At 56.1% G+C, this 23,696-nt stretch overlaps 1 protein-coding gene across 3 annotated transcripts; it reads right to left on the bottom strand.

Moving 5' to 3' along the window:
• Positions 1-1,492: 1,492 nt before the first annotated feature.
• On the bottom strand, positions 1,493-17,863 carry Adamts10 (ADAM metallopeptidase with thrombospondin type 1 motif 10). 3 transcript variants are annotated; one of them, XM_090341638.1, is made up of 24 exons: positions 17,710-17,863; positions 16,927-17,273; positions 16,135-16,291; positions 15,199-15,416; positions 14,072-14,155; positions 13,806-13,951; positions 13,183-13,226; positions 12,991-13,096; positions 12,747-12,893; positions 12,483-12,624; positions 10,430-10,537; positions 9,872-10,017; positions 9,714-9,777; positions 8,642-8,744; positions 8,267-8,400; positions 8,044-8,167; positions 6,577-6,657; positions 6,321-6,484; positions 6,076-6,202; positions 5,851-5,980; positions 4,227-4,431; positions 3,904-4,080; positions 3,656-3,815; positions 1,493-2,162 (listed from the first exon to the last, which is right to left on the bottom strand). In XM_090341638.1, the coding sequence occupies exons 1-24, from the start codon at positions 17,789-17,791 to the stop codon at positions 2,053-2,055; spliced, it is 3,306 nt and encodes a 1,101-aa protein (XP_090197764.1). In that variant the 5' UTR covers positions 17,792-17,863; the 3' UTR covers positions 1,493-2,052. The 3 variants fall into 3 exon arrangements, with proteins under 3 accessions (XP_090197764.1, XP_090197770.1, XP_090197776.1); XM_090341644.1 differs by lacking the exons at positions 12,747-12,893; positions 12,991-13,096; positions 13,183-13,226; ... (4 more) ...; positions 16,927-17,273; positions 17,710-17,863 and having other exon boundaries at positions 12,494-12,623; XM_090341650.1 differs by lacking the exons at positions 12,747-12,893; positions 12,991-13,096; positions 13,183-13,226; ... (4 more) ...; positions 16,927-17,273; positions 17,710-17,863 and having other exon boundaries at positions 12,500-12,623.
• Positions 17,864-23,696: the final 5,833 nt, after the last annotated feature.

The following is a 23,696-nucleotide window of genomic DNA, read 5'->3' as shown; positions in this document are numbered from 1 at the left end:
CCACTTCTGCCAGTAACTGCCTCATTTTGAACCCAGAGCCAATCTGGAACCCTCACATGGGGCCTGGTCCCTGGAAAGGGACCCAAAGTGGATACCTGAGCTGTCTTGAGGGACTCCTCCCATAAAGAGTCACTCCACCCACTTTCTGGTGGTAATCTTAGGGCACCACTACCTGGTGCTTCTCCTGTCCCCCCACTGTCCCTTCTAAGGACTTACCATGGTGACGGCTGGTGGCCCAGCTCCTGGGGGGCACCTGGATGGGTTGTGGCAGGGGTCTAAGCCCACCTAAGGGGCTCTTGGGGACATGGTCCTTCTCCTGCTCCTGCCTGAGTTCCTCTTACAGCCACCTCGGTTCTCACTTCCTTTGTCGGGAGGGGCCACGGCCACCGGGGAGGGAAGCTGAGCCCTGAGGGCGGGGAGCAAGCTCGGGAGCCCCAGGCAGGGCTAGGGGAAGCTGGCTGTTGTATATTTGGAAGGGGGAGGTGTGCTCTGAGCCAAAGATGGTTGCTAGCCACATCCAGACCCCAGAACCCTGTTGTCCATCTCCTCGGGGCTATAGTATGGGACACACACACACACACACACACACACTCACACACACTCAGGTCAGCCAGCTGTAGGACTGGCTGAGTCTGCTGGGAGGTGTTTTGAGCCACTCACGGGGTCTCCAGGGCAAACTCCCTCTTGTCCCTCGGAAATGAGTGGGGAGGGAGAAGGTGGGGGGAGAAGCCAAATGCACCAGGAAGGTCTCACACTTTTGGTGTCACACCTGGATTGCATCACCTCCTGATGATAACTTGGTTTCCCCATGGCTTCATTGTAAAACAGCAACTCCCAGTAGCGCCAGGCCTGGCCTAAGACCACACCAGACTGTCCAAGATTCTTCTGTTGGCATTTGAGGAAATGACAGTGCCAAGAGGTTGTCATCTTCTCAAACCACCCTGCCAGAGGTTCCGGCCTTCTTGGGCGAGGCCTTTGCACAGAGGTGTTGTGGTGGGCGCCCCCTGGTGGCCTTGCAGGGATGGCGCCTGCTTCTCCTTGTAGATCCAGAGAAGGTTTGTGACATCACCCGCAGGACCCCACTTGAGTGGCTTTGCCTTCTATGAGAAGCCGTACTTGGGTCCTATAAATGGCTGTGTTCTTGTCTCTGTTGGTTCAAGTCCTCTCTTCTCTGGCAGCTAGGATGACTTTGGTTTTTGATGTCAGTCCTGGGGTTTGAACTCAGGTCCTTGCTCTCTATCTTAGCCTTCTTCACTCAAGGCTGGCTCTTTACCATGTGGGTCACAGCTCCATTTCTGCTGGAAACCAGTCTCTGGGATTTGTCTGTCCTGGGCTGGCATTGAACTGTGATCCTCTGATCTCAGCCACTTGAATAGCTGGGATTATAGGTGCTAGCTACTATGCCTTTGAAGATTGTGGTGTTTTCTGGCACTGGAAGGGACTCTCACCCTCCCCCCCCACCAACACACTCTCACACTTGAGGAAATCGGTTTAAGACAGACCTTTATTGACGCAGGATTTCCTGGGAGGAGCGTGGGCCCCAGAGAGAGGCCATAGGACCACTATGATGGGGGTGGCTTGGGATGTCGGAGTCCCCCGCTCCCGGATCAGGGAGAGTCAAGGTTGAGGTGAATCTCCCCCCTGGTCGGTCTTGGGGGTGGGGGTCAAGGAGCTCAGAGTCAGGGATGGGACAGTGTTGGGGAGCGGGCGTGCTGGTCGACCCCTCTCTCACCCCTACTCTTCACAGTACATGTTTCGACCACCAAAGGGGAAGGGACTCCTTTAAGGGTGGGTGCAAATGGTGCTGGGACAAACAGGTACCCCCTTCCTTAATCCATCCCTGAAAGGGAGGGGTCTGGCTATGAACTGGACAAGGGACTTCAGAGGGATTCTGGGGGTAGCCAGCCCCTCTTCATCCCCTAACCAGAGGCCCTGTAGGTGTTCCAGCTCCACACCACCCTTCACTCCTAGCTCCCACCCTCTGGGACCCTCTCTGGTTGGGGTCCCCCCACCCCCTCAGCCTGTGGGTCCACCATGGCTCCAAGTTCTGCCCTAGCGGCCCTGGCAGGTTTTGCAACACATCTGGCGGAAGTAGGCTCGGCTGCAGAACTGGAATTTGAGCACCAGGGGGCAGTAGGCGACCTTGTTCACGTCCTTGCACTCTGCCAGGCAGGAGAGAAGGAGCAATTCAGTTCTCAGAGCCCCGCCCAGGCAGGTTCTACCTAACCAGTGACTTGGCTTTTTTCTGTGCTGTTTCCTCAGCTGTCCAGAGGCTTAAACTCCTGTCACTGGGCTGTTTTCAGAATGGAAAATGTACAGGATTATTTTTTAAAAAATCTTTCCTATTCAATGGGTTGGAACGGGACTGGCCTTTAATCAGAATCCTCCACTGCAGGGTCTCCTGAATGGCTAGCATGACAGGTGTGAATCATGCCATCTAGTTTTTTTTTTGCCAGTCCTGGGCCTTGAACTCAGGGCCTGAGCACTGTCCTTGGGCTTTCTCAAGGCAAGAGCTCTGCCACTTGAGCCACAGCTCACTTACGTTGTTTCTTTTCCCCCCAGTGTATATGGTACCAAGGAATCAACCTGGGTCTTCATGCATGCTAGGCAAGCACTCTGCCAAACTCCTGCTCCCCCCCTCATGTGTGACCTTGGTGCTTCAAAAATTTGCACAGCTTGCTTGTTTCACTGATGTTCCACTACTTGAATCACACTCCAGCCCAGCTTTTTGGTGGTTATTGTGGAGATAGGAGTCTTGAAGACTTTTCTGCCCAGGGTGGCTTTGAATTTTGACCTTCTGGAACTCAGCCTCCTGAAAAACCACCACACCCATGACATCACTGAGTCTTGTCCAGCCTCATGGACTCGTGTCTGTGATCCTCTGATCTCACCTCATGAGTAGCTGGGACGGCAGGCGTGAGCCCCAGGCACATTCAGGAGATGGTTTTATTCTGTCCCTGCAGTGTGTAATAATTCCTTCCATGAGACTACATTACCTACCCCCTTGACAAGATGAGGAAACAGAGGCATACGAGCGAAAGGTAGACCCAGTTAGTTTGGTTCCAGGGTCTCCCCACACATCACCCATTGCTCTTTATGAAAAACAAATTGATAGCTGGCAATAATGGCATACACCTGTAATGCCAGCACTTGGGAGGGAGCTCAGGAGTCTGGGTCCAGCTGGGGCAACATAACAAGATTCAGTTTAAAAAAAGAAACTCAAAATTACTTAGAAAAACCAAAGGGCAAGCCAGGTATTAGTGCCATCCATCTGTCATCCGAGCTCCTCGAGAAGCTGAGGTAGAAGTCTGGAGATTGTGATTGGAAGCCAGTCAGGGCAGAAAAGTCTGTGAGACTCTTTATCTCCAATGAACCACTCAGAAAGAAGCCAGAAGTGGTGCCGGGGGCTCAAAAGTGGTAGAGCACTAGCCTTGAGCACAGAGAGGCTCAGAGACAGCGGCCAGGCCCTGAGTTCAAGCCTCAGGACTGGCCAAAGAAAGCCCAGAAAGGCTGGGCACACAGTGACACTTGATAAGTGCATTGACCGGGAAGGGACAGTGACAGGTGGCCTGGGTTTCTAGATGTCCCTTCAAATGGGAACCCTTTTGGGGATCCCCCCGCCCTGCCCCCCGAGCTGTGCCTGCAGCCCACGTACCTTCGGGGCCGTCCCCCGGAGGTGCAGGGTCGCACTTGGCCTCGCACTGCTGGGTGGCGGGCGGCCTCAGGGCCTCGGCGCAGTCCCGGGATGGCTGGCCGGTGTGACCCGTGCAGCGCACGGTGCGCTGCTGCTGCCCAGGGCCGCACTGGGCTGAGCACTGTGGGGAGAAGTCTCTGAGCTGGTCCCAGCCTGGGATTCCTTCCTGGGTGTTTGTGTGTGTTGGGAGGGGGTGCGTGTGTACCTACCTCACCCCACTCGCTGGTCACCCAGCGGGCCGGGGGACAGCGGCGGAGGTTGCAGCGCATGGTGGCTGGGGGCTTGGCAGCGGGAGGGCACTGTGCGTGTGGCAGTGTGGCGTGATGGTCGGCGCTCTTGCAGAGAATCACGCGGTGTCGGAGGCCCGGGCCACAACTCGGAGTGCACTGTACAGTTGGGGGGGTGCAGGGCTTGTGAGGCCGATGGGGGGTGAAGAAGAGAGGAGTAGGAAGGTCCCTGAGGTACAAGGGCCCCCCATCCCCGAAGGCAGATGAGGAGGGCCCCCGTGGTTTCCCTCTCCCCACCAGCTAACCTCAGACCAGTCCAGGGCGGCCCACTCAGGCGGGCAGGCCGGGCCCTGGCAGGCCTCCAGCACAGGGGGTCTTGGCTGCGGGCACGCGCTGTCATCCAGAGCCTTCTCCTCCAGGGCTGACACACGGCGCTGGCACACGACCGAGCGGCTGCGCACGCCCGCATCGCAGCTGCGGCTGCACCGCGTCCAGTTCCCCACCACCCAGCTGTGGACAGCGGGGTGGGGAGGTCAGGACTGGACCCCCAACCCTGTCCCCCATCCAAACTCCAGCAAAAAAAAAAGTCAGAAATGGAGCAGTGGCTCGAGTGGTAAAGCACCCGTCTTGAGTGAAAAATGAAGAGACGGCACCCAGGCCCAGTGTCCCCCCGCCCGCTGAGGAGGAGGGCTTTCCAGGACTATTTGCTTGATCATTCCTTGATCACTAGCTTGAATTCCCTGGCCATCTAGCCTTGGACTTTAGACCCTGGGAAACATCTTGATCCCGCGAACTCCATAACGTTTTGTTTATGTATGTAGCCCACACTGGGGATTGAACTCAGGGCCTCAAGCTCTGGCCTGATTTTCTTCTGCTCAAGGTTGGTGCTCTACCACTTGAGTTGTACTCCAGAAGTTTTTGCTGGTTAACTGGAGATAAGAGTCTCACGAAGGGCTGGGAATGTGGCTTAGTGGTAGAGCGCTTGCCTAGCATGCACGAAGTCCTGGGTTCGATTCCTCAGTACCACATGAATAGAAAAAGCCAGAAACCACACTGTAGCACATGTGGTAGAGTGCTAACTTTACTTAGGCCTTGACTTCAAGCACTTTCTGCTTGAGATGGTTTTGAACCTCCATCTTCAGATCTCAGCCTCCACAGTAGCTAGGATTACAAGTATGAGCCACCACTGCCTGGAGAACATTATAATTTTTTTTTTTTTTGGTTGTACTAGGGTTTGAGCCCAGGTCCTGAGCAAGACCTCTCTCCCATCTCTTGCTTGAGGCATGCCCTAGGATTTGCATATACTTATTTGTTTGTAGGACTACAGTTTGAATTTAGGGGCTTGGAATTGCTAGGCAAGTGCCCTACTTCTTGAAGTAGGACTCCAAACTCCATTTTTTTCTTTGTTATTTTTCAGGTGGGGTGTGTGTGTGTGTGTGTGTGTGTGTGTGTGTGTGTGTGTTCTACCACTTAGAGCTATAGAGTCATTTCCTATTTTCTGGTGGTTCATTGGAGATAAGAGCTTTACTGACTTCCATGCCCAGGCTGGCTTTGAACCGTGATCCTCAGATCTCAGTCTCCTGAGTAGCTAGGGAGACAGGTGTGAGCTACTGGCACCTGGCAGTCCTGCATCTGGAACTCAGGGCTTGGGCCCTGTCCCTGAGGGTTTTGGCTCAAGAACGGCATTCTACCACTGGAGCACACACCACTTCTGGCTCTTTGGAGATTCCTTGGTGAGGAGTATCTCCTGACATTTTCCTGCCAGGATCCTCAGATCTCAGCCTCCTGAGTAGCTCGGATGCCAGCCGTGAGGCATGGGTCACCTTGTCACGGCCCCACTGCACAATCACCGCAGTGCCCTTGTCTCCCCAGTTCTACACGGACCCCTTACCCCATCCTTCTAGGACTGACCCCACGCTGGGCACTCACTCCGGTGGGCAGGGCTCCGTGTTGCAGGCGCGCTGCCTCTTGGGTAGTTTGCTGTGAGCACTGCAGTAGTGGTGGGCCACAGTGGAGCGGTCCAGCTGGTTCCGGCATTCTACCACCTGCACCTGGCTGCCTGGGGGGAGGGAAGGGGATGGCTCAGCCCAGAGCCAGCACACCGTACCCCAGGCAGCTGCCCACTGCCCACCCCTGAGCCCTCCCTGGCCTCACCGCCTGCACACTGGGCTGAGCACTTGGTCCAGGGTGTGTAGTGCCAGGAGTAGGGGGGCAGCGGGTCCCCAGTGATGGGTGCATTGAAGCGGTAGCGGAGGGCAGGGAGCTCTTTCCGAGCTAGCACCTGTAGTGGGTAGGTGGGTGGGTGGGTGGGAGGAAGATGAGAAGCAGCCAATGAGAATGTCTCCATCCCTCAAAAGAGATGCAGAGGTCATCCTGGAGCTTGCCCATCTTCTCGTTACCATGACAACGAGCGATGCGTTAATGGGTCCCAGGGCTTCAAGGCTCTGGGCCTGGTCGGGTCCCTGACGTAAGTGAAAAGTGGTTCCCGCTAGGGGCAGGCGATGAGGCTGGGGGGTCCCCGGCAGGCCCTCCAGCAGCAGGGACTCCTGGTCTCCCTTTAGGGCTGGGGGAGGATGGCACAGCGATCAGAAGGGATGTCACAGTGAAGCCTCCAACCCCATCACATCTGCAGTACTGACGTCCCCCACGGCATACCCAAGTGGCTGAGGGACAGGTTCAGATCCAGGAGGAAAATGTGCACCGAGCCTTTGGGAATCCAGACGACATCTTCATACCCTGGATGGCAGAGCTCAGATGTTACCCACTGGGCTGGTCCCCCCAGCACCTGCCTGCCGTCCCCTACCTTTGACCTTTGGTGATTATAGATCAGAAAATAGAAGCTTTGGCTAGGAGGGGTTTGAACTCAACTATTCCACTTCTCTAGCCAACCTCCTACTTTCCCCGCTAAGCAGAAAGGCAGAGGCAGAGGAAGTGGTACCAAGGTTTTTTTTTTGGCCAGTCCTGGGGCTTGAACTCAGGGCCTGAGCACTGTCCTTGGGCTTTCTCAAGGCTAGAGCTCTCCCCCTTGAGCCATAGCACTGCTTCCGGCTTCTCCTATGTATGTGGTAGTGAGGAATGGAATCCAGGGTTTTGAGTGGTAGGTAGAATGCTAAGTAAGTAAGCACTCCACTACTAGGCCACACTCCCAGCCATGTTTGCTATCTTATTCTTTCCTTCTCTCCCTCCCCTCTCTATTTTGCTTTAATTATTTTTCAAATAAACTCCTTTTTGCCTGGTCTGGTCTAGGACCAAGATTCTTCTTCCTATGCCTTGTTCAGAGTTGGGAATCACAGACCATAAAGCATGCACCTGATCTGGCTTGTTGGTTGAGAGGAGATCTTGCTAACTTTTTTTTTTTAACACCCCCCCCCCCTTGGCTGGCTTCAAATCACGATCCTCTAGATCTCAGCCTCCCAAATAGCTGGGATTACAGAAGGAAGCTCCATTCCATCTTTCCTTCATCCTTCAATGCTTCCTAACTCTGGCCTTATCTACTGTAGAGTATTGATCTTCACACCACTATTTGGCTCTTTGAAAAGCACAATCAGACTCTGTCTGGGGAATGACACCCACATCCTCTCCCTGCTCACTCCTGACTCACTTATCTCACAGTCCCTCCAACAGCACCCTCAGCCTCGCCGGCCTTCTGGGTGTTCTGTGAACTCCCCAGGTCTCCTCAATCCCTGAGCCCAGCTCCAGCTGGGAAGGGGGAGTTCTCCACACCCTTCCAGTGTGCCTCCTCTACGGAAGACTCCCTGCTGGCTCAGCGAGTCTTCTAGCCCCCTTTCCTCCCAGGATGGGTCATGACCCTCTCTCACCCATTCTGATGCCCCTTCGCCCCCCAGGATGGCATGTGGGGAACACCTGAGCTTGCATTCTCTTCACTATCTAAATGACCAAGACCTAGGCAACAGGCTCCGCCCTCCTCCCCGATGTGAAGGCATTTTTGTCCCCCCACCCATCACCCCCAACCAGGACTTTTGAGTATCCCTAATACCCAAACTCTAACCCTAACTCAGACTCTACAGAAGGCCTGGAATCTTGGCTACTGTGGTGGGTCAGCCCATACTTGGGCCGCCAGGCTGTAACGTGTCATGTGGGAGGCAAACTGAGGACCGTTACCTGCCCCAGGTAAGGCTGGGCTGAAGACCCCCTCGATGGTCTGGCAGGAACTGCCATCACCCCCACAAACTCGGCACTTGTCCTCTCTCAGGTCAGAACCCAGGACTCGGTCACAGCCCACATGCTGCAAGGAGAAAGGTGTGTGTGTGCACGCATCTTGTAGGTAACCCCGCTTCCCTCACCCCTTCCCCAGCCCCTTCTTCTCCTAGAGGTTCCTGCTCACCTTGCACTCTCCGCTGACACAAATATCCACCGTGTCCGGGCGGCAGGGCGTCCCATCCACCACGGCCGCCGCTCTCTCCGTGTAGAAATTGAAGCCCTCTGCTAGGCAAGTCAGGGAACACGCCTTCACGCCCCCTGGGGGGGGGGAAGGCCCCATCAGAGCCGGGGTCAGGACACCCCGGGAAGTCCCTGCCTGCTTTGTGGAACAATCTAAGCCATGGACCCAACACTGTGGCCGGGGTGGGCAGAGGATGTGTCCAGCCAGCCCCCATTCACCATCTCCTGGGCATGCTTTCTTTGGAAAAGCACCCCAGAATGCTGGATGCTCCCACAGCCACCCTCCATCACCCTGAACCGTCAAGGGCTCCCCGCTCACCCCCTCGATATGTCTTCCATGTGTAGAATTTTCCACGGAAAGGGACACTGTCAAATTCAGAACACTGCCTTTCCCTGAAGTCCTGAGAACCGGGAGGGCAGTCCTGTGGAGGGGAGGGGGCAGAAATGGAGAGCAGGGGAGAGATGCTAAGCTTGGCATGGATCAGATGGGGGAGGCTGGAGGCAGGGGAGACCAGAAAGGAGACTGATGGTCCAGGTGAGCTAAATGGTGACCTACGATGGATGTCCAGGTGGATGGGGCCAAGATGGCCCTCTGAAGAGATGGCTCTTCAGGTGGTGGGATGGGGGCTGATTGGCCAGTGCGCCTTCTAAACTGTGCCTTTTTTTTTGGAGCATCTTGTCCTCCTTCTGTAAGGCTCTGGCTTATAATAAGTCTATCTAGAACGTTCCACACATGAGGCTCAGCCGTGGGCATTGTTAGAAAGGAATAGAAGAGAAACTTCCTGAACAAAGCAAAGAGGATCATTCCTGGTGAGTTGTAGGCACAAACGGAAGTGAAAAAAGAAGAAAGAGAAGGTCAGCCAGCCACCTAGCGGGGGTGGGGGAGTGACAAGGGGACAGAAGCATGGCTTTGGGGAAAGTTGGATTGTGAAATGAGAAGCCACACGCTGGAATAGATCTAGGGTATAAGGACAAAACAACTATTTCAGTGAGCCAACAGTGAGTGGATGTAAAGACCAGAGGCAGTGGTGAGTGCTTGGTGGCTCATGCCTACAATCCTAGCTATTCAGGAGGCTGAGATTGAGGATTGCAGTTTGAAGCCAGCCGGGCAGACAAGTCTACCACACTCTTATCTCCAATTAACCAGCAAGAATCTGGAAGTGGAGCTGTGGCCCCAGTGGCAGAGCACCAACCTTCAGCCGAAAAGCTTAAGGGCAGCGACCTGAACTCAAGCCCCAGTATTACCCACTCCCCAAACAACACTGGAGGAAGGGGGGATGGAGGAAGAGGGGGGAGCCCCACCCTTAGGGAAGAAGTGGGTGGAGGGGCACAGGGTACACGGCAGGTACCTAGGGAATTCAAGAAGGGGTTTGGGGTCCCAGGGGTCTCACCTCAGTGTTGCAGGAGCGGTGGCGCCGCCTCTCCCCCAGACAGTACTTTCCCCCGATGGTTGGCCTGGAAGTGGGGGAGACAGGAAAGAGATGGGGTGTGTGTGGGGGGGTATGAGGGTGGGGGTTCACCTCACCCAGCTGTTTTCCTGAGGACTGACCTGGGGCTGTCGCAGTGGCGGCTGGATGAGGACACCCCGCCCCCGCACGTCCTGCTGCAGTCACCCCACGGGGTCCAGGGGCCCCAGGCCCCGTCTACGCCCTCTGGCCGCGACCCGAAGGGGACACACACCCGTTTGTAGCACCACTGGGCGACAAGGTTAGGGGAATAAGAGGGTGGGGGGGGTTGTCAGGGTCCGTCCCCTCTTTCTCCCTCCCCCAGGCCGCAGTCCATTTAGGAGGGGGCGAATGAGGAGGGCTGGACAGAGGTGGGGGCGTCTAAGGACAGTCCCGTCACTTCGGGGATCGGCCTGAACATCCAGGCCCAGCCAGGAAGCCGCCACTACCAGCGAGGTGTGGCTCCAGCCAGTGTGGCGAGGGGCGTGGCCTGGGGCGGCCAGGGGGCGTGGCCTGAGCCGCGCGGGGAGGGCGTGGCCTGGCCGGGGCGGGGCTCCAGGGACGGGAAGGGCAAGCCAGGACAAGGCCCACAGACAGTGGGGGCGTGGCCAGAGCCCAGGGCTCCTCCTTCGCGCCGGGGAGGGGGCGGGGCCCGCGCTCACCCCCTTGTCGATGGTGTGCGTCTGGCACAGCGTGCCTTCGGCGGCCGGGATGCTGTTGGTGATGCACCGGTTGCTCTTGCTGAGACACCACAGCTCACTGCAGACCTCCTGCGGGCCGAGGCGCCCGCTCAGGCTCGACCCTCCACACCCCCGCCCCTGGGGACCAGCCTCTCCGGCTTGAAAGGACTCAGTGCTTTCCTAGGTCCCCTTTTGGGACCCGATCTGGAACTCCTCGATGCTCCGTGGGGCCCCTTGGTATATCGCGTGTGAATCCTTCGGGCGTTTTTTTTTTTTGGGGGGGGGAGTAAGGCCTTCTGACTAGAGACCACACTGAAAGTACTGTAGTCTAGCCCGGATCTCTGGAGTGAGATGTTGGTTAAATAGAGCCTTCTAAAACTCAGACCTGCTGTGGGAAGGGACACGAAGGAGCCTCACTTCCTAAAGAGTGCTGGAGAGATGGGGGTGGGGGGAGCAATTCCGATCCTGGGAACTCCTGTGCGAGGCAGCCACACGGATCCCTGGGGTTCTAGGTAAGACCACTGGGGAGAACCGATCAGGCATCAGTGCTAGGTTCAGGTGTAGCCAGATCTTACCTCCTCCCTCTACCCTGCCCTACAACCCAAGCAGCGCTCCTTTGAACCCAAATGCTCCCAAACTTGGGAGAGTTGGCACTGAATTAATCAGTGGCTGTGAGAAGGGGCACTCAGGGAGGGCTAGTTACTATTCAGATAGGGTTTTGCATTTCCTGTCTAGGGTTGGCCTCAGACCTCAACCTTCCAACCTAGGGCCTGTGCAGGAGCTGGTATCCCAGGCAAGAACCACTATGGCCGTTCTTATTGACTGAGAACGTTTTATCCAGGCTAGCCTGGAATCACTACTCTCCCAATCTTTTTACTGGTGTGAACCATCATGCAGGACAATGAAATGAAGTGAGGATCTGGTTTCTGTATTATCTTGGACATCTCCTTTCTCTGGAAGGTGTAGAGGACTGGGTAGGGCCAGGATACGCTAGGACTAAATCTCATAGAACTCAAGAGCTACGATTCTGGAATGCAGGAAGGTGGGCAGAGGAGATGATGAACTCTGATAATCAAAGCAGAAAGCCATTGAGGTTATCAGCTTCTTGGGTCCCCCTTTTTCTCCTCCCTCAACTCACTTTTTTTTTTTTGTCAGTCCTCGGGCTTGAACGTAGGGCCTGGGCACTGTCCTTGGGCTTTCTTTCAAGGCCTAGAGCTCTACCACTTGAGCCACAAGCACCACTTCCAGCTTTTTCTATGTATGTGGTACCAAGAAATCAAACTGGGGTCTTTGTGCATGGTTGGCAAGCACTCTACCACTAGGTCAAACTCCCGGCCCCCAACTCAATATTTACAAGAACTTTTCTGGGGTAATATTGGGGATTGAACTCAGGACCTAACACTTGCTAGACAAAACACTACCATGTCTCCTTCCCTAGACTGTTTTTTGATTTTCAGATAGAGTCTTCTCATTGTTAAATAGGCCAACTCCACTTCGCCAAGTTGGTGATACTACAAGGGTTTGCTACCACATGCAGCCCCAAGCTCACTTGATGCACAGAAAAAGGAGTTTTGGGAGTCGGAACTTCAAGAAACAGCTAGGAACATTCAGGAAACTCACAGCCTGTCCAGTCAAAGACCAGAGCCAGGAGACCTTGTGAACCAGTCAGGAGGGGACACGGGGAATGAAGAAAGTCCCTGGAAGGTTCTCTTCCATTTGTTGCCAAGTAAAATAGATGGCTCATTCCCAAGGAAACCATTAACACCAAGCATGGATATTTAGTTAAAAATTGCCCAGTGAGAGGTCTTGGGACAGACCACAAGATGTCTGTCCCCAGCCAGGGATCTCATTTCTGTCCCTGGCTAGTCGGGGACATCTGTACACCCCATGCACATCAGTCCTCCTGGGGTTTTTTTTGGGGGGGAGTTGACCTCACCCCACCTCCACTTCTCTGCTCTTCCATCCCACTTCCCCAGTGGGCACCCTTGGCAAACCCCTCCCCTCCCAGGAAGGAAAGCAGGAAGGCTCTCTCTACCCCGTATTTACACTGACGCGATTTGACTCCGTGCTGGAACCGACATTGTTCGTCGGCATCATAGGCCTGGCCGGGGGCCACGGTTGGGTACACGAAGTCCTGTCTGGGGGGGCGGTTGTTCAAGCAGAGCCCCAGGCCCGAGCTATGGTGACAAGAAAAGCTGTCATTCCAGGACCTTGGGGAGATCCCTTGGCTGGGGGAGGGGCATCCCTGATTTCTATCCTCCCCTCCCTCCCCCCAGGACTGGGCCAGGTCTGTCCTCACTCCAGAAAGCTGGTGATATAGTCCCGGCTACAGGATGACCACACGAAAGGGTTGGTTTTCATGGTGATATGGGCAGCCATGAGCTTGGCAGGATCCTGACCCCGGGCACCGCAGTTGTTTCCCACACCATCATGGTTCATGCCGAATCTGGGGAGAGGGGTGTTGGCTCTGCCAGACACTGAGGGGACCCTCCCCTCCCACCCTCCACCTCCTGACCTCCCCTTCCTGTGTCCCCCGGCCTCACGTGTGCCCGATCTCGTGTGCAATGGTAAAGGCGGTGGCTAGGCCAATGTCTTCGTTGATACTGCAGCTCCTCTCCCGTTCACACATCCCGCCCACGGGGGCCAGGCCTGGGGAATGGGCATGGTGGCCTCAGGGTGGGGGGGGTGTAGGGGTTCCTCAATCCCATTCACCATGCCAGGGCTCACCCCAGTACCTAAGGTGCCACACGGTTTGCTCTTATAGATGCAGATGTCATAGCTGTGGAGAGAGAGAGGAAGGGGGAGGGAGAGAGCAATGAGGGGGCTGGGCTGTCTCCCCCTGTGCATGCTGTCACATCCACTTCTAGAGAATCCTGTCTAGGAGGTGCTACCTGCTTCTTTCCCAAAATGGCCGTGCTATGCCCCAGCTGGAGACTTGGGGAGGCTGGGGTTACCAATTGAATGAGTGAGTGGGACAGTGGCTGACTGAATGGGTGGTGTAAATGAGTGACGGACTGGCCAGGGGTTGAATGAGTGGGAGAATGAATGGGCGTGAATGATGGAGGAGTGAATGAATGGGAGAGGGGTGGAATGAAAGGGAGTGGCTGAGTGAATGGGTTGGAGAGTGAGCATCTGAATGAATGGATGAGAGCCAATGAATGAATGGGAGAATGGGGGCCTGGATGAATGGGAGAGCCAGCGAGTGAGTCCGTGGTCAACTTTCCCCTCCTCCCTCTTCACATTTCCTAGTCCCCAGATGTGACCCCCCCCCCCCCCACCAACCCACAGTTTCGACCCTGGTGGTCCCTGGACGCCCGTGCTCCCGGGTCCCAAAGCCTGGAGCCCTGGCAGTGCTCACCGTGTGATCAACACGGCTGTGTCATGGTTGGCCACACCGTTCTCCGGAATGGCGTTGCCATGGCCGCTGTGGTTGACGATGGACTTCTGCCACTTGCAGAAACTGTCAAGGGACTTCCCGGCGTGATGGGTGATGTCCAAGGTGGGCTGGGGATGGGGCAGGCAGGGGGGGGGGGAGAGGGAGGGAGGTGGGGAGAGGTGCACGGGTGCCCGGTCAGCCTGGGCAGTGCCCGTGTGAAGGGAAAACCCTGCCCGGCAGCCCCTCACCTGGTCCTCAGTGAGCAGAATGAGGCGAGTTACCAGGATGTTAACGACGCTGCCCAGACTCGAGTCCTGGAAAAGTTTAGCAACCTGACCTCCAAGAAACAAGAGAAACCGAGTCTTAAGAGGAGCCCAGATTGGACATCAGGAAGCAGAGCCAACACTATGAGCTGGCTTTAACGGAGCACCTACTGGAGGCTGTACCACACACAGCCTGGGGCCTGTAGAGCTTTTCCTGGGAACGCCCCGTGTGCACCCCCACTTTGCAGACCAGAGAGAGGAGAAGGCAGCGGGCGCGCGCACGCGCACGCACACACACACACATGCACATGCGTGAGCGAGAGTGGTGTCTCAGAAGTGGGATCTGGATCCAGGTGCCAGCAGGCTCCCTCTTGTCATCCTAGCTACTCAGAAGGCTGAGATCTGAGGATCTCAGTTCAAAGCCAGCTCAGGCAGGAAAGTCCACGAGACTCTTATCTCCAACGAACCACTAAAAAATCAGAAGTGGAGCTGTGGCTCCAAGTGGTTAGAGCACTAGCCTTGAGTGAAGAAGCTCAGGGTCAGTGGCTGACCTGTCCACCTGCCCTCGCCCCCCACAGACCCGCTTGTCCCTCTGGCTACTGTGTCTTTCTTTGCACAGAGGTTTACGGAGGAGTGTGCTTATGACATCACTTCACAGATGAGCGAAGTTGCCAAGGGGTGGAGACGTATGGGCTGAAGGGGGTTGGGGGGGTTAGTGGAGTCCTGGGCTGACACGGTCCTATCTAGAACCCTCCATGAACTCCTGCGAATTTTAAGTAACACGGAAAGTCCAAGATAGGGGAGGCAGATCAGAAACAGGATACAACGTGACCAGAAGCAAATGTTCAATCTCCACACTTCCAAAAAATAGCCGGGCCTGGCTCCACCTTGCCATTGTACAGATGGGTAAGTCGAGGCCCAGAGTGGGGTGGGGGGGGCAGTGACTCGCTTAGAGGCAAACAGAAAGGTTTCCGGCTGGCATTTATAAAGTCCAGGCTGGCTGCCTAGCCATTCTCTCTGTAGCACCCCTTTGGATCCAAGTGGGGCTCCAGGGGATAGAACAGCGATCCACTCTCTTCTCTGGCCCTCTGGGGGAAGGGGGAGGCACTTACAATGTTCATGACGGCTAGCAGATACTGTTCCACGTCTCGGCGCCCGTGGTAGGCTACCACCATCCTGTCGGCCACCACCAGGGTCTCCACATAACGTTCCCGGCTGACTGAGCGCTTCAGGCCGGGCTGGCCTCGCTCTGTTTCATTCCTCAGGGGCCGGGCAGGCGGTGGCTTCAGAGGACGCAGCCACCATGCCCGGCCTTTCCACGCTTTCTCGTCTGGGAGAAATGTGATGCAGTTGAGCAACCTGACCAGGGATAGTGGGGTCCCTTCCGTCTGCTACTGCACTGGGGAAGAAGCTGACTGCATGCTAGTCTGACTGCCCATCAAACTGCTTGGTATGCCATGAAAAGTCACTGCTGTCACTCCAGATTCCACCCTCCCCAGCCTGATGGATTGTGGGAGTTCCCACCTTCCTTTCCTTGTGTTGCATTTGTGCCAGTAACTGGGGCTGGAACTCAGGACCTCACACTCTTCCTGCTTAGCCTTTTGGCTCAAGGCTGGCACTCTACCACTTGAGCCACAACCCCCTACTTCTGGCTTTTTTTTTTTTTTGCTGGAGAAATGAGTCTCACTGGGGCTTCCTTACTCAAGCTGGCTTTGATCTTCAGATCTCAGCCTCCTGAATAGCTGGGGTTACAGGGGTGAGCCACTGTCGCCTCCTTCCCTCCTTCCCTTCCTCATGTCCTCCTTCTCTTCTAGGCACTCTGCATACTTCAGCCATGCCTCCAGCCAAGCTTTTCACTGCTTAATTGTCCACCTGAAGAGGTGGGATTCAGAATCATCAATGACAACTTTTCTCGAGGTTGACTAGGACTGGGGGAGCTGGGGACACAATTAAGCCCCAGGGGAGTTTGGAGACGCCTTATGCGGGTATCATGCCAAGTGACAATCCCGCATCTACCTCCATCTGCCCACCCCGAGGGACAGGCTCACCTCTCACTCCACAGGCTGTGTCCAGATGGGGGAGGCGCAGGGAAGAGCGCTTGTATACCACGTGCGGGCCGCTTTCCTCGGGACCCCGGGAACCCCTGGCAGCACCTCGCAGGGGCTCGATGAGGTATTCCTCCTCGTCCGCCACAATCAGACCATGCTGGGGGGGAGAAGAGAGAAAGCGCAGGTCAGGTCAGCTCCCTAACAGCTTCATCTCTGTCTCTTATCTGATGCTCTAGCGCTTTACTCACAGAGATGTTTAGAATTCAGCTTCCTGAGTAGTTAGGAGCGTGAGCCACTGACACCCAACTGTCTTATTTTTTCTTTTAAGCTTACCTAAAAACTATACATCTTCCTCCACGTACTGCTTTAGCTGCATATCAGAATGTAGTGATTAGCTTAGAATACTTTAAATAGGTCCGTTTAGGATTCCATTGCTGACTTCTATGTTTTCTTTATTGCTAGTCCTGGGGCTTGAACTCAGGGTCTGGGTCCAGCTCCTGAGCTTCTTTTGCTCCAGGATAGAACTCTACCACTGGAGCACTACAAGCTCCACTTCTGACTCCCCCGCTCCACCTCTTTTTCTTTTTGTTAGTTTAGTGGAGATAAAAGTCTGGACTTCCCTGCCTGGCCTGGCTTTTCACCCCGATGCTCACAGATCATCAGCTGGCTAGGATTGCAGGCGTGAGCCACTCACAACCAGTTCTGATTTCTACTTTTCTTAACTGCCAACACTGTGAATCACCCCCACCCCGCCCCTCCCTCCCCCCCAACTTCCCAGAGTCCTCAGCTTACCAGGCCCCCACAGGTGCTGATTGCCACGTGAGAGCTGCTGGCCTGGCCTTGTAGATGGCCGGCATAGAGGCAGTGGGCCCGGGCGGCCCGCTGCCAGGCCAGGCCCTCCCGTGTCCAGTACTCCACGGAGACGTGCCCAGCCAGCAGACGGGGGCTGTGGGTCAGGTTCAGCAGGAAGTGGGTGCTGGGCGCGGCCACCTTGTAGAAGAGGGGGGACTCAGCGGTGGCTCCCGCACCCCGGCGCTGCCTTGGTTGGACAGGGGGGGAGAAAGCCAGCAGTGCCCCGTTGTGGTCCACACGGGTGGGGAAGGCGATTTCATAGCTCTCCAGGCTGGACAGGAACTCATCTGTGGGCGAGTATCAGAAATCTGGGGCCAATAATGCTGATCTCACCAACCCCAGACTCAAGACTCGGCCTAAATGACCCCAGCGTCCACCCTAGGACACCCCCATTCTAACCCACCCTACCTTCTTCCCTCCATCACCCATTTATGGTAAGATCAGAATTTGAACTCACAGCTTTGCATTTGCCAGGCAGGTGCTCTACTACTTGAACCATGCCTCCAGCCTTTCCTTGTGGTAGTTTTTTTTTTTTTCTCCCAACAAGGTGTTGATTTTGGATCTGAGCTGGCCTGGATGGCGGGCTTGGAGCCTCTGAGCTCCGCTTGTATTGTTTGAAGTGGGGTCTCAAGCATATTTTTATGATCCTTGTTGTGACTGGATCCTAACTGCTTCTTTAAATTCGTTCTCCCTCCCCTGCTGCCACCCTCAGCCAGGACCTACCTTGAGATCGAAAGGCCTGTGTGAATTTGAATGTGAGGCCCAGGGCAAGGGCCCAGTGGAGGATTGGGTAGGCGGGAGCCATAGAGGCTACGTGTCCACATGTCTTTCCTAGCCCCGGCTGCTGGCAGCCCCACAGCGCTGCCCCTTCCCTGTTCACAGCCTAGGCATCACTGAGTTCCTGGGGGGTATGTGGGCGGGGAGAGCAGAGAGAAGAGGGAGCCGGGTCAGACACTGAGATCACCTATTATGTGCCAGCATGCGGCCCCCACACATTTCCCAGATTAGCTAGGAGGGTCACATGGCCACCAAGAGCAGAAACCAGATTTGATGGCTGGGCTGGGGGAGGGGAGATGGGGACCATCACGTGGCCGCTGTGGACCGAGAGTTACATGGCCCCAGAAGGGAGAAATCCATCAGGAGAGAATCTTTGCCAGAGCAAAGAGCTTGGAGAACCTGGCATGGGCCCAGGGGATGCTTGAGGACAGGGGTGACAGTCACTGTGAAATTCTGACCTGGACTAAAAAAGTCAAGGCAAGAACTCAGGTCCTGCAGCCCTTACCCTGGGTGTGGGGAAGGGAACACCCTGTACCCCACATCATATGGGGCCTTTTGTCCCTTCCCCTGGCATTTCTAGTCAGGCTCCTGATCCTAAATCTCCAGGCTCTGGGCTGGGAAGGTCCTGGGTGGCTCTGGGGCTGGTGCCTCAGGCCAGCTGGTTGTTTGCAGACACAACTTTAGGCCACCACCCTATGCCAAGGCCTCCTTGCCCCCATCCCACCCCCCTTTCCTCTGTAGGATCACACACTCTCTTGTTTTCTTTGTGGTCCAGCCAAGTCTGAGAGCCAGTCCTCAAACAGGGCCACAAGGGAGGGGGAGCCAGGTTTTTCTATGATGTGGATGAAGGAGGCCAGCATTCTTCTCTCAGGCTTGGATTCCCCCATTTGTGGGCAGCTTACTCCCACACATTTTGATTTCCTGCTTCTCCTGGTTAGTGAAGGAAATGTCTTTTTTTTTTTTTTCCTTTTTTGGTCAGTCCTGGGGCTTGAACTCAGGGCCTAGGCACTGTCTCTGAGCTTCTTTTGCTCAAGGCTAGTACTCTACCATTTGAGCCCCAGCTCCACTTCTGGCTTTTTCTGTGTATGTGGTACTGAGGAATGGAAGCCAGGGCTACATATATGCTAGGCAAGCACTCTACCACTAAGACACATTGCCAGTCCCCGCTCTTCTGTTTTAAACTTTACCTTAAGGTAGCTTCGGTTGGTGGTGTGGTGTTCAAACCTCGTAGGGCGGGTCCTTTGCTGGGGTGTGACACAGCTCCACAGCCTCTCCGGGCCTCAGTTGCCTTTTCTGTAGAGCCAGGGCAGGGAGAAGGGCAAATAGCCAGGCTGAGCCATGTCAGGAGATGAGACTTGATCAACCAAATCTGGACTCAGGATCTTTCCAGGCTGGGCTTTTCTAACCTCCTCCTACCTTATCTCCCAGCCCCTACCCAAGGGGCTGCAAACCCCATTTCCGTTCCTCTGCCTCCCATCCACCTGCCCTTCCTTTTGCACTGCCAGTGTCTCTCTTAGTCCTGGTTTCCTGGTTACCTTTTTTTTTTTTTTTTTTTTTTTGCCAGTCCTTGGGCTTGAACTCAGGGCCTGAGCACTGTCTTTGGGTTTTGTCAGGGCTAGAACTCTACCACTTGAGCCACAGCACCACTTTTGGCTTTTTCTATGTATGTGATACCGAGGAATCAAACCTGGGTCTTCATGCATGTTAGGCAAGCACTCTACCATTAAGCCAAACTCCCAGCACCCACCTACCACACTCTTTTTTTTGTTTTTGTTTGGTTTAATGGTACCAGTCCTGGGGTTTGAACTCAGGGTCTGGTGCAGTTGCTGAGCTTTTTTTTTTTTCTTCTCAAAGCTAGCATTCTACCACTTAAGCCTCAGTTCCACTACTGTATTTTTGTTTGTTTTGGTTAGCCAACTGGAGATAAAAATCTCAAGCCTCAAGGGTATCAATGTATGTGAATTAATGCACCTTCTATCTGGCAATTATCATGTAACCCTTTTATTAATTACAATAATAATAAAAAAAAGAATCTCAAGCCTCTTCCTGTCCAGGCTGGCTTCAAACCATGATCTTCAGGTCTCAGCTTCCTAATTAGCCAGGATTATACCCATGAGTCAAGGGTGTGCAGCCTATCATTTTTGGGTCTCCCATCCTGGGCCCCCAATAGTCCTTCCAGTCCCTTACCACTGACGGGGTGGGGGGGGAGCTAAGTTCCTCCCCCCCACACACACAATGACTTTTAGCTCAGATAGGGTGGAGGGGGGCAGGCCCAGCATGGATGGGGATGGGGCCTGGGGTATCTGTCAGGGCCAAGGTAAGAGCTCCTAGAGGCCCTGGAGCTCATGGGTGGTGTCAGGGGCTCCACGCTGTGTGTGTGTGTGTGTGTGTACACTGGGTTGGGCCACTTTCCCCACACCTCTTCTAGAAGTGGGAGGGAGGTGGGCAACCCGGGGGAGGGGGCAGGCCTGCCGGAGGAAAAGCCTCCCGGAAACCGGGGCTCCATCCCCTCCCGGGGATCCTGGGGGGACCAACAGGCAGCCGGGCCTCTCGGTGGAGCCCAGGGGAGCTTTGGGCGCTGTGCATCTGGCTGGGCAGCCGCTTTGGCAGGGCAGCCCCTGGCCGGAAAGCAGACAAAGGCCCCGCCACTGGCCTGCCTGCGGGGAGGGGGGGCGGGCTGCTAATTAAAGGCCAGGGCTGACCGCTGGAGACAGACAGCCTCGGTGACCAAGTTAGGGGAAGTGGGTGACGCCATTGGTTCACCCAGACACACAAACACACTAGCAGGGAGCCCCCCCCTACCCCAGGGCAACCCCACTTGCACAGCCTGGGGGCCTGGTACCCCATGAAGGACGCTCCCCTCCCTCAGCCTCGGACACACAAACACCTACACACTTAAGTGTGTGCAGACACACTGATTTGCTCCCGGACACACAACTCACAAACCCAGACATCCCAAAGACACACAGCTGGGGCCTACTCTCCCACACAGAAGACATAGACACACACACCACGTACACACTCAGATCACAGCAGACCAGACACAAGCAAACCCAGACCTCACCCCCCAACATACACACATGGACATTCGCACACTTGTTACATTCAACAGGCAGATACAGCCGTGAGGACACACACACATCTGGATCACACCCCCCCTCCCTCCCCCGCAGGTTTGTACACACACAAAGCCAGGGCACGCAGACACACACGCAGGTGCACAGCCGTCTGCACATACGTGGATGTGCCACACACACACACACAGATCACACTCAGGACACCCAGACATCCAGACACACGCGAGCACAGACGACTCACGATCAAGAAAGACCCCCCCCCACACCCAGAGAGCCACCCACGCGCATACACAGACAGACACACCCTGATCCCCCCCACGGGCAGACACACAGCAACACCCCGGCGCGCGCGCACACGCCGGCACTCCCAGCCCCACGGGCGGCGCGGAGCCCCGCGCACGGCACTCGGGGACCCGGGGGAGCTTTACGCACCGCTCGGCCCGGATGTCGGCGGGGCAGCCCGGTGTCCGGCCCCGCGGCCCCGCCGTCCGCCGCAGACGCGCTCAGCCCCGCCGGCCGGGCGGTGGGATGCGGGGTCCGCGCTGGCCGCCGCCGCCGTCTGGCCGGCGCGCAGGGCGGAGGGCGCAGGGCGAGGGCGGAGGGAGGGCGCGCGGCGGCGTGGCCGGGGGAGGGGGCGCGGGGCCCGCACTTCCTGAGCCGCCCGCCAGGGTTATAAAAAAAAAAAAGCCCAAATCGCAGGGCCAGAAACCCCGCCCGCCCGTCCGCCGCCGCCGCCGCCGGCCCGGGCTGCAGGCTGGACCCCGGCCAGGGACCCCAGCCAGGGACCCCGGGGCTCGGGCCGCCCCGCTGGGGGCTGGGGGGGGAGGCCGGGGGGCGGGGACTGGGTAAGGGTGAGGGGAGATGGCAGCTGGGGGCGGGGATGGGGTGGGGAGAAGGTGTGGGGGGTGGGGGGTGGAGATTGAGTGGGGGTGGGGTGGAGGTCGGGTGGGGGCAGGGATTGGGTGGAGGATGGGGTGCCGGGTGCTTGGGGGGGGGGAAATGAGAGTGGGGGAGGGGTGGAAGAGTAAAGTAGGGGGGACGGAAGTGAGGAGGGGGAGGGAAGGGACCGAACGGAGGCGACTGGGGGAGGAGTAGAGTTTGAATGGAAGGGGAAGGGGGGCGGCGGGCAGGAGCCGTGGAGGGGGGGCAGGCATGGGCGGGAGGGGGGAGGGGAGAGCCCACTCCCTCGTCAGCATCAATAACAGCTGTTATTTATTGAGGACTGGTTCCCCCGCTCAAACAGGCATTTATTGGGCGCCTCCCGTGTGTGCCAGGCACTGTGCCCAGGGGCGAGGGCATAAATCCCAGTTGGGGCCCCGCCCCGGGCTCTCGCCTCGGCGTGGTGAGGGGTTGATCTGCCGCAGGGCCTGCGCTCAGGTTTGGTGTTGGAACTCCTGGCTGGTCCCAAGTCACAGATGAGGAAACTGAGGCCAGCGAGAATGGATCCCTCTCCTCCCCCACTCCCCCCACACTCAGTTCCCAGGAGCCAGTGAGTGGAGGTGTCCTGGACGGGTAGGGCTGGGAGGGGACAGTGAGGGGACCCCCTCCGGGCACCCCATCCCCCAGCTGGGGGGAGCTTTTGACCTCTGATTCTAGTAGTGGGGGTTAGAGGCTTTCCGGGGGTGTTGGGATAGGAGAGGAGGGGGTTCATTTGGCCATACACATCTTGTTAAGTTCTGGGTTGTGCTGGGGAAGCGCCTAAGACCCAGTAGCCTTCTCCCCCCCCTTCCACTTCCCCTTGAACTTGGAATGACACATGCCAGGACTTGAACTCCAGCTCCCCCCCCCCCAGTGTGTCTCCACCTCTCACTTCCCAGGGCCCCTGGTCCCCCAACACCCCACTCCTGCTTTCAGAAATGAGTCTAAACCATCTCTGGCCTTATCCTGACCAATCCCAGGGTTTCTGAACATCCCCGGATGTCTCCCCTCTGGATCCTCCCCTCTTGTGGCTGGGCCACCTGCCCTTAGTCTGGGCATCTGTGACCTCCAGAACCGCAGTGGCAATTTGGTGGCTGCTTTGAGCCCAGGCGCTCCCGGATGCTAGTATTTAATCGTTGAAAAAAACCTCTTTCTATAATTATTCTGCAAACTTTGGCTCTTTTCATTCATTTTTTTTTTCCTTCCCTCTTTCCAGAGCTGCAAGTTCCCTTGGGGGGGGGGGGGTCTCCTTTTCCTGTGTGGGCGGGGCCTGTGGCTTGGCTGGGGGCGGGGGATGGGCTTGACATCTACTCTCAGTCCATGCTTTTGCAGGGAACCCTGGGAAACAGACTTGGGTAAATTGAGGTGTGTGTGTGTGTGTGTGTGTGTGTGTGTGTGTGTGTGTGTGTGTGCGTGCAACCGTGGGGAGCGACTCTCTCACTTGGCTAATGTTCCCCCGCCAAGTCCTTTTTGTTTTGTAGTTTGTCAAACAGGATCTCCTAACTTCTGCTAGCCTGGCCCTAACTGTGACCTCCTTCTTTTGTCTCTTAGTTTTATTTATTTTAAACATTTATTTGCTTGTCTGTTTTGGCTGAACTAGGGTCTGAACTCAGGGCTTTCTGGTTGCTGAGCCACTCTTCCCAATTCCCTTTCTGGTTTTATTTTTTGCTTGTCTGTTTGTTTTGAGGTCAGTGTTTTCTGGGGAAAATCTGATTGTTCTGTTTTATACTTTCCTGCTAGGATGACAAGCCTGTGCCACTAGGCCCAGCTGAAAAGTTTTGCCTGGATGACCTCTGATCTCTTCCTCCTGAGGGTAGCTGGGATTACAGACGTGAGCCATCCTGAGTAGCTGTATGTGTGTTATTTTATTGTATTTTATTTTTGCCAGTCCTGGGCTTGAGCTCAGGGCCTGAGCACTGTCCTTGGGCTTTTTCAAGG

This window comes from Megascapheus bottae, chromosome 1, assembly GCF_031878675.1.
Source record: "Megascapheus bottae isolate mThoBot1 chromosome 1, mThoBot2.hap1, whole genome shotgun sequence".
In the NCBI taxonomy this organism is placed as follows: domain Eukaryota; kingdom Metazoa; phylum Chordata; class Mammalia; order Rodentia; family Geomyidae; genus Megascapheus; species Megascapheus bottae.
This window is presented reverse-complemented; position numbering and strand designations above follow the sequence as displayed.

Coding starts and splice junctions, on each gene's coding strand:
- Adamts10 (XM_090341638.1), bottom strand. CDS start 17,791: ATGGCTCCCGCCTACCCAATCCTCCACTGGGCCCTTGCCCTGGGCCTC. Junction 5,981..6,075: donor CTCAGCCCAGTGTGCAGGCG/GTGAGGCCAGGG, acceptor CCCTCCCCCCAG/GCAGCCAGGTGCAGGTGGTA. Junction 4,081..4,226: donor CCGCCCTGGACTGGTCTGAG/GTTAGCTGGTGG, acceptor CCAACTGTACAG/TGCACTCCGAGTTGTGGCCC.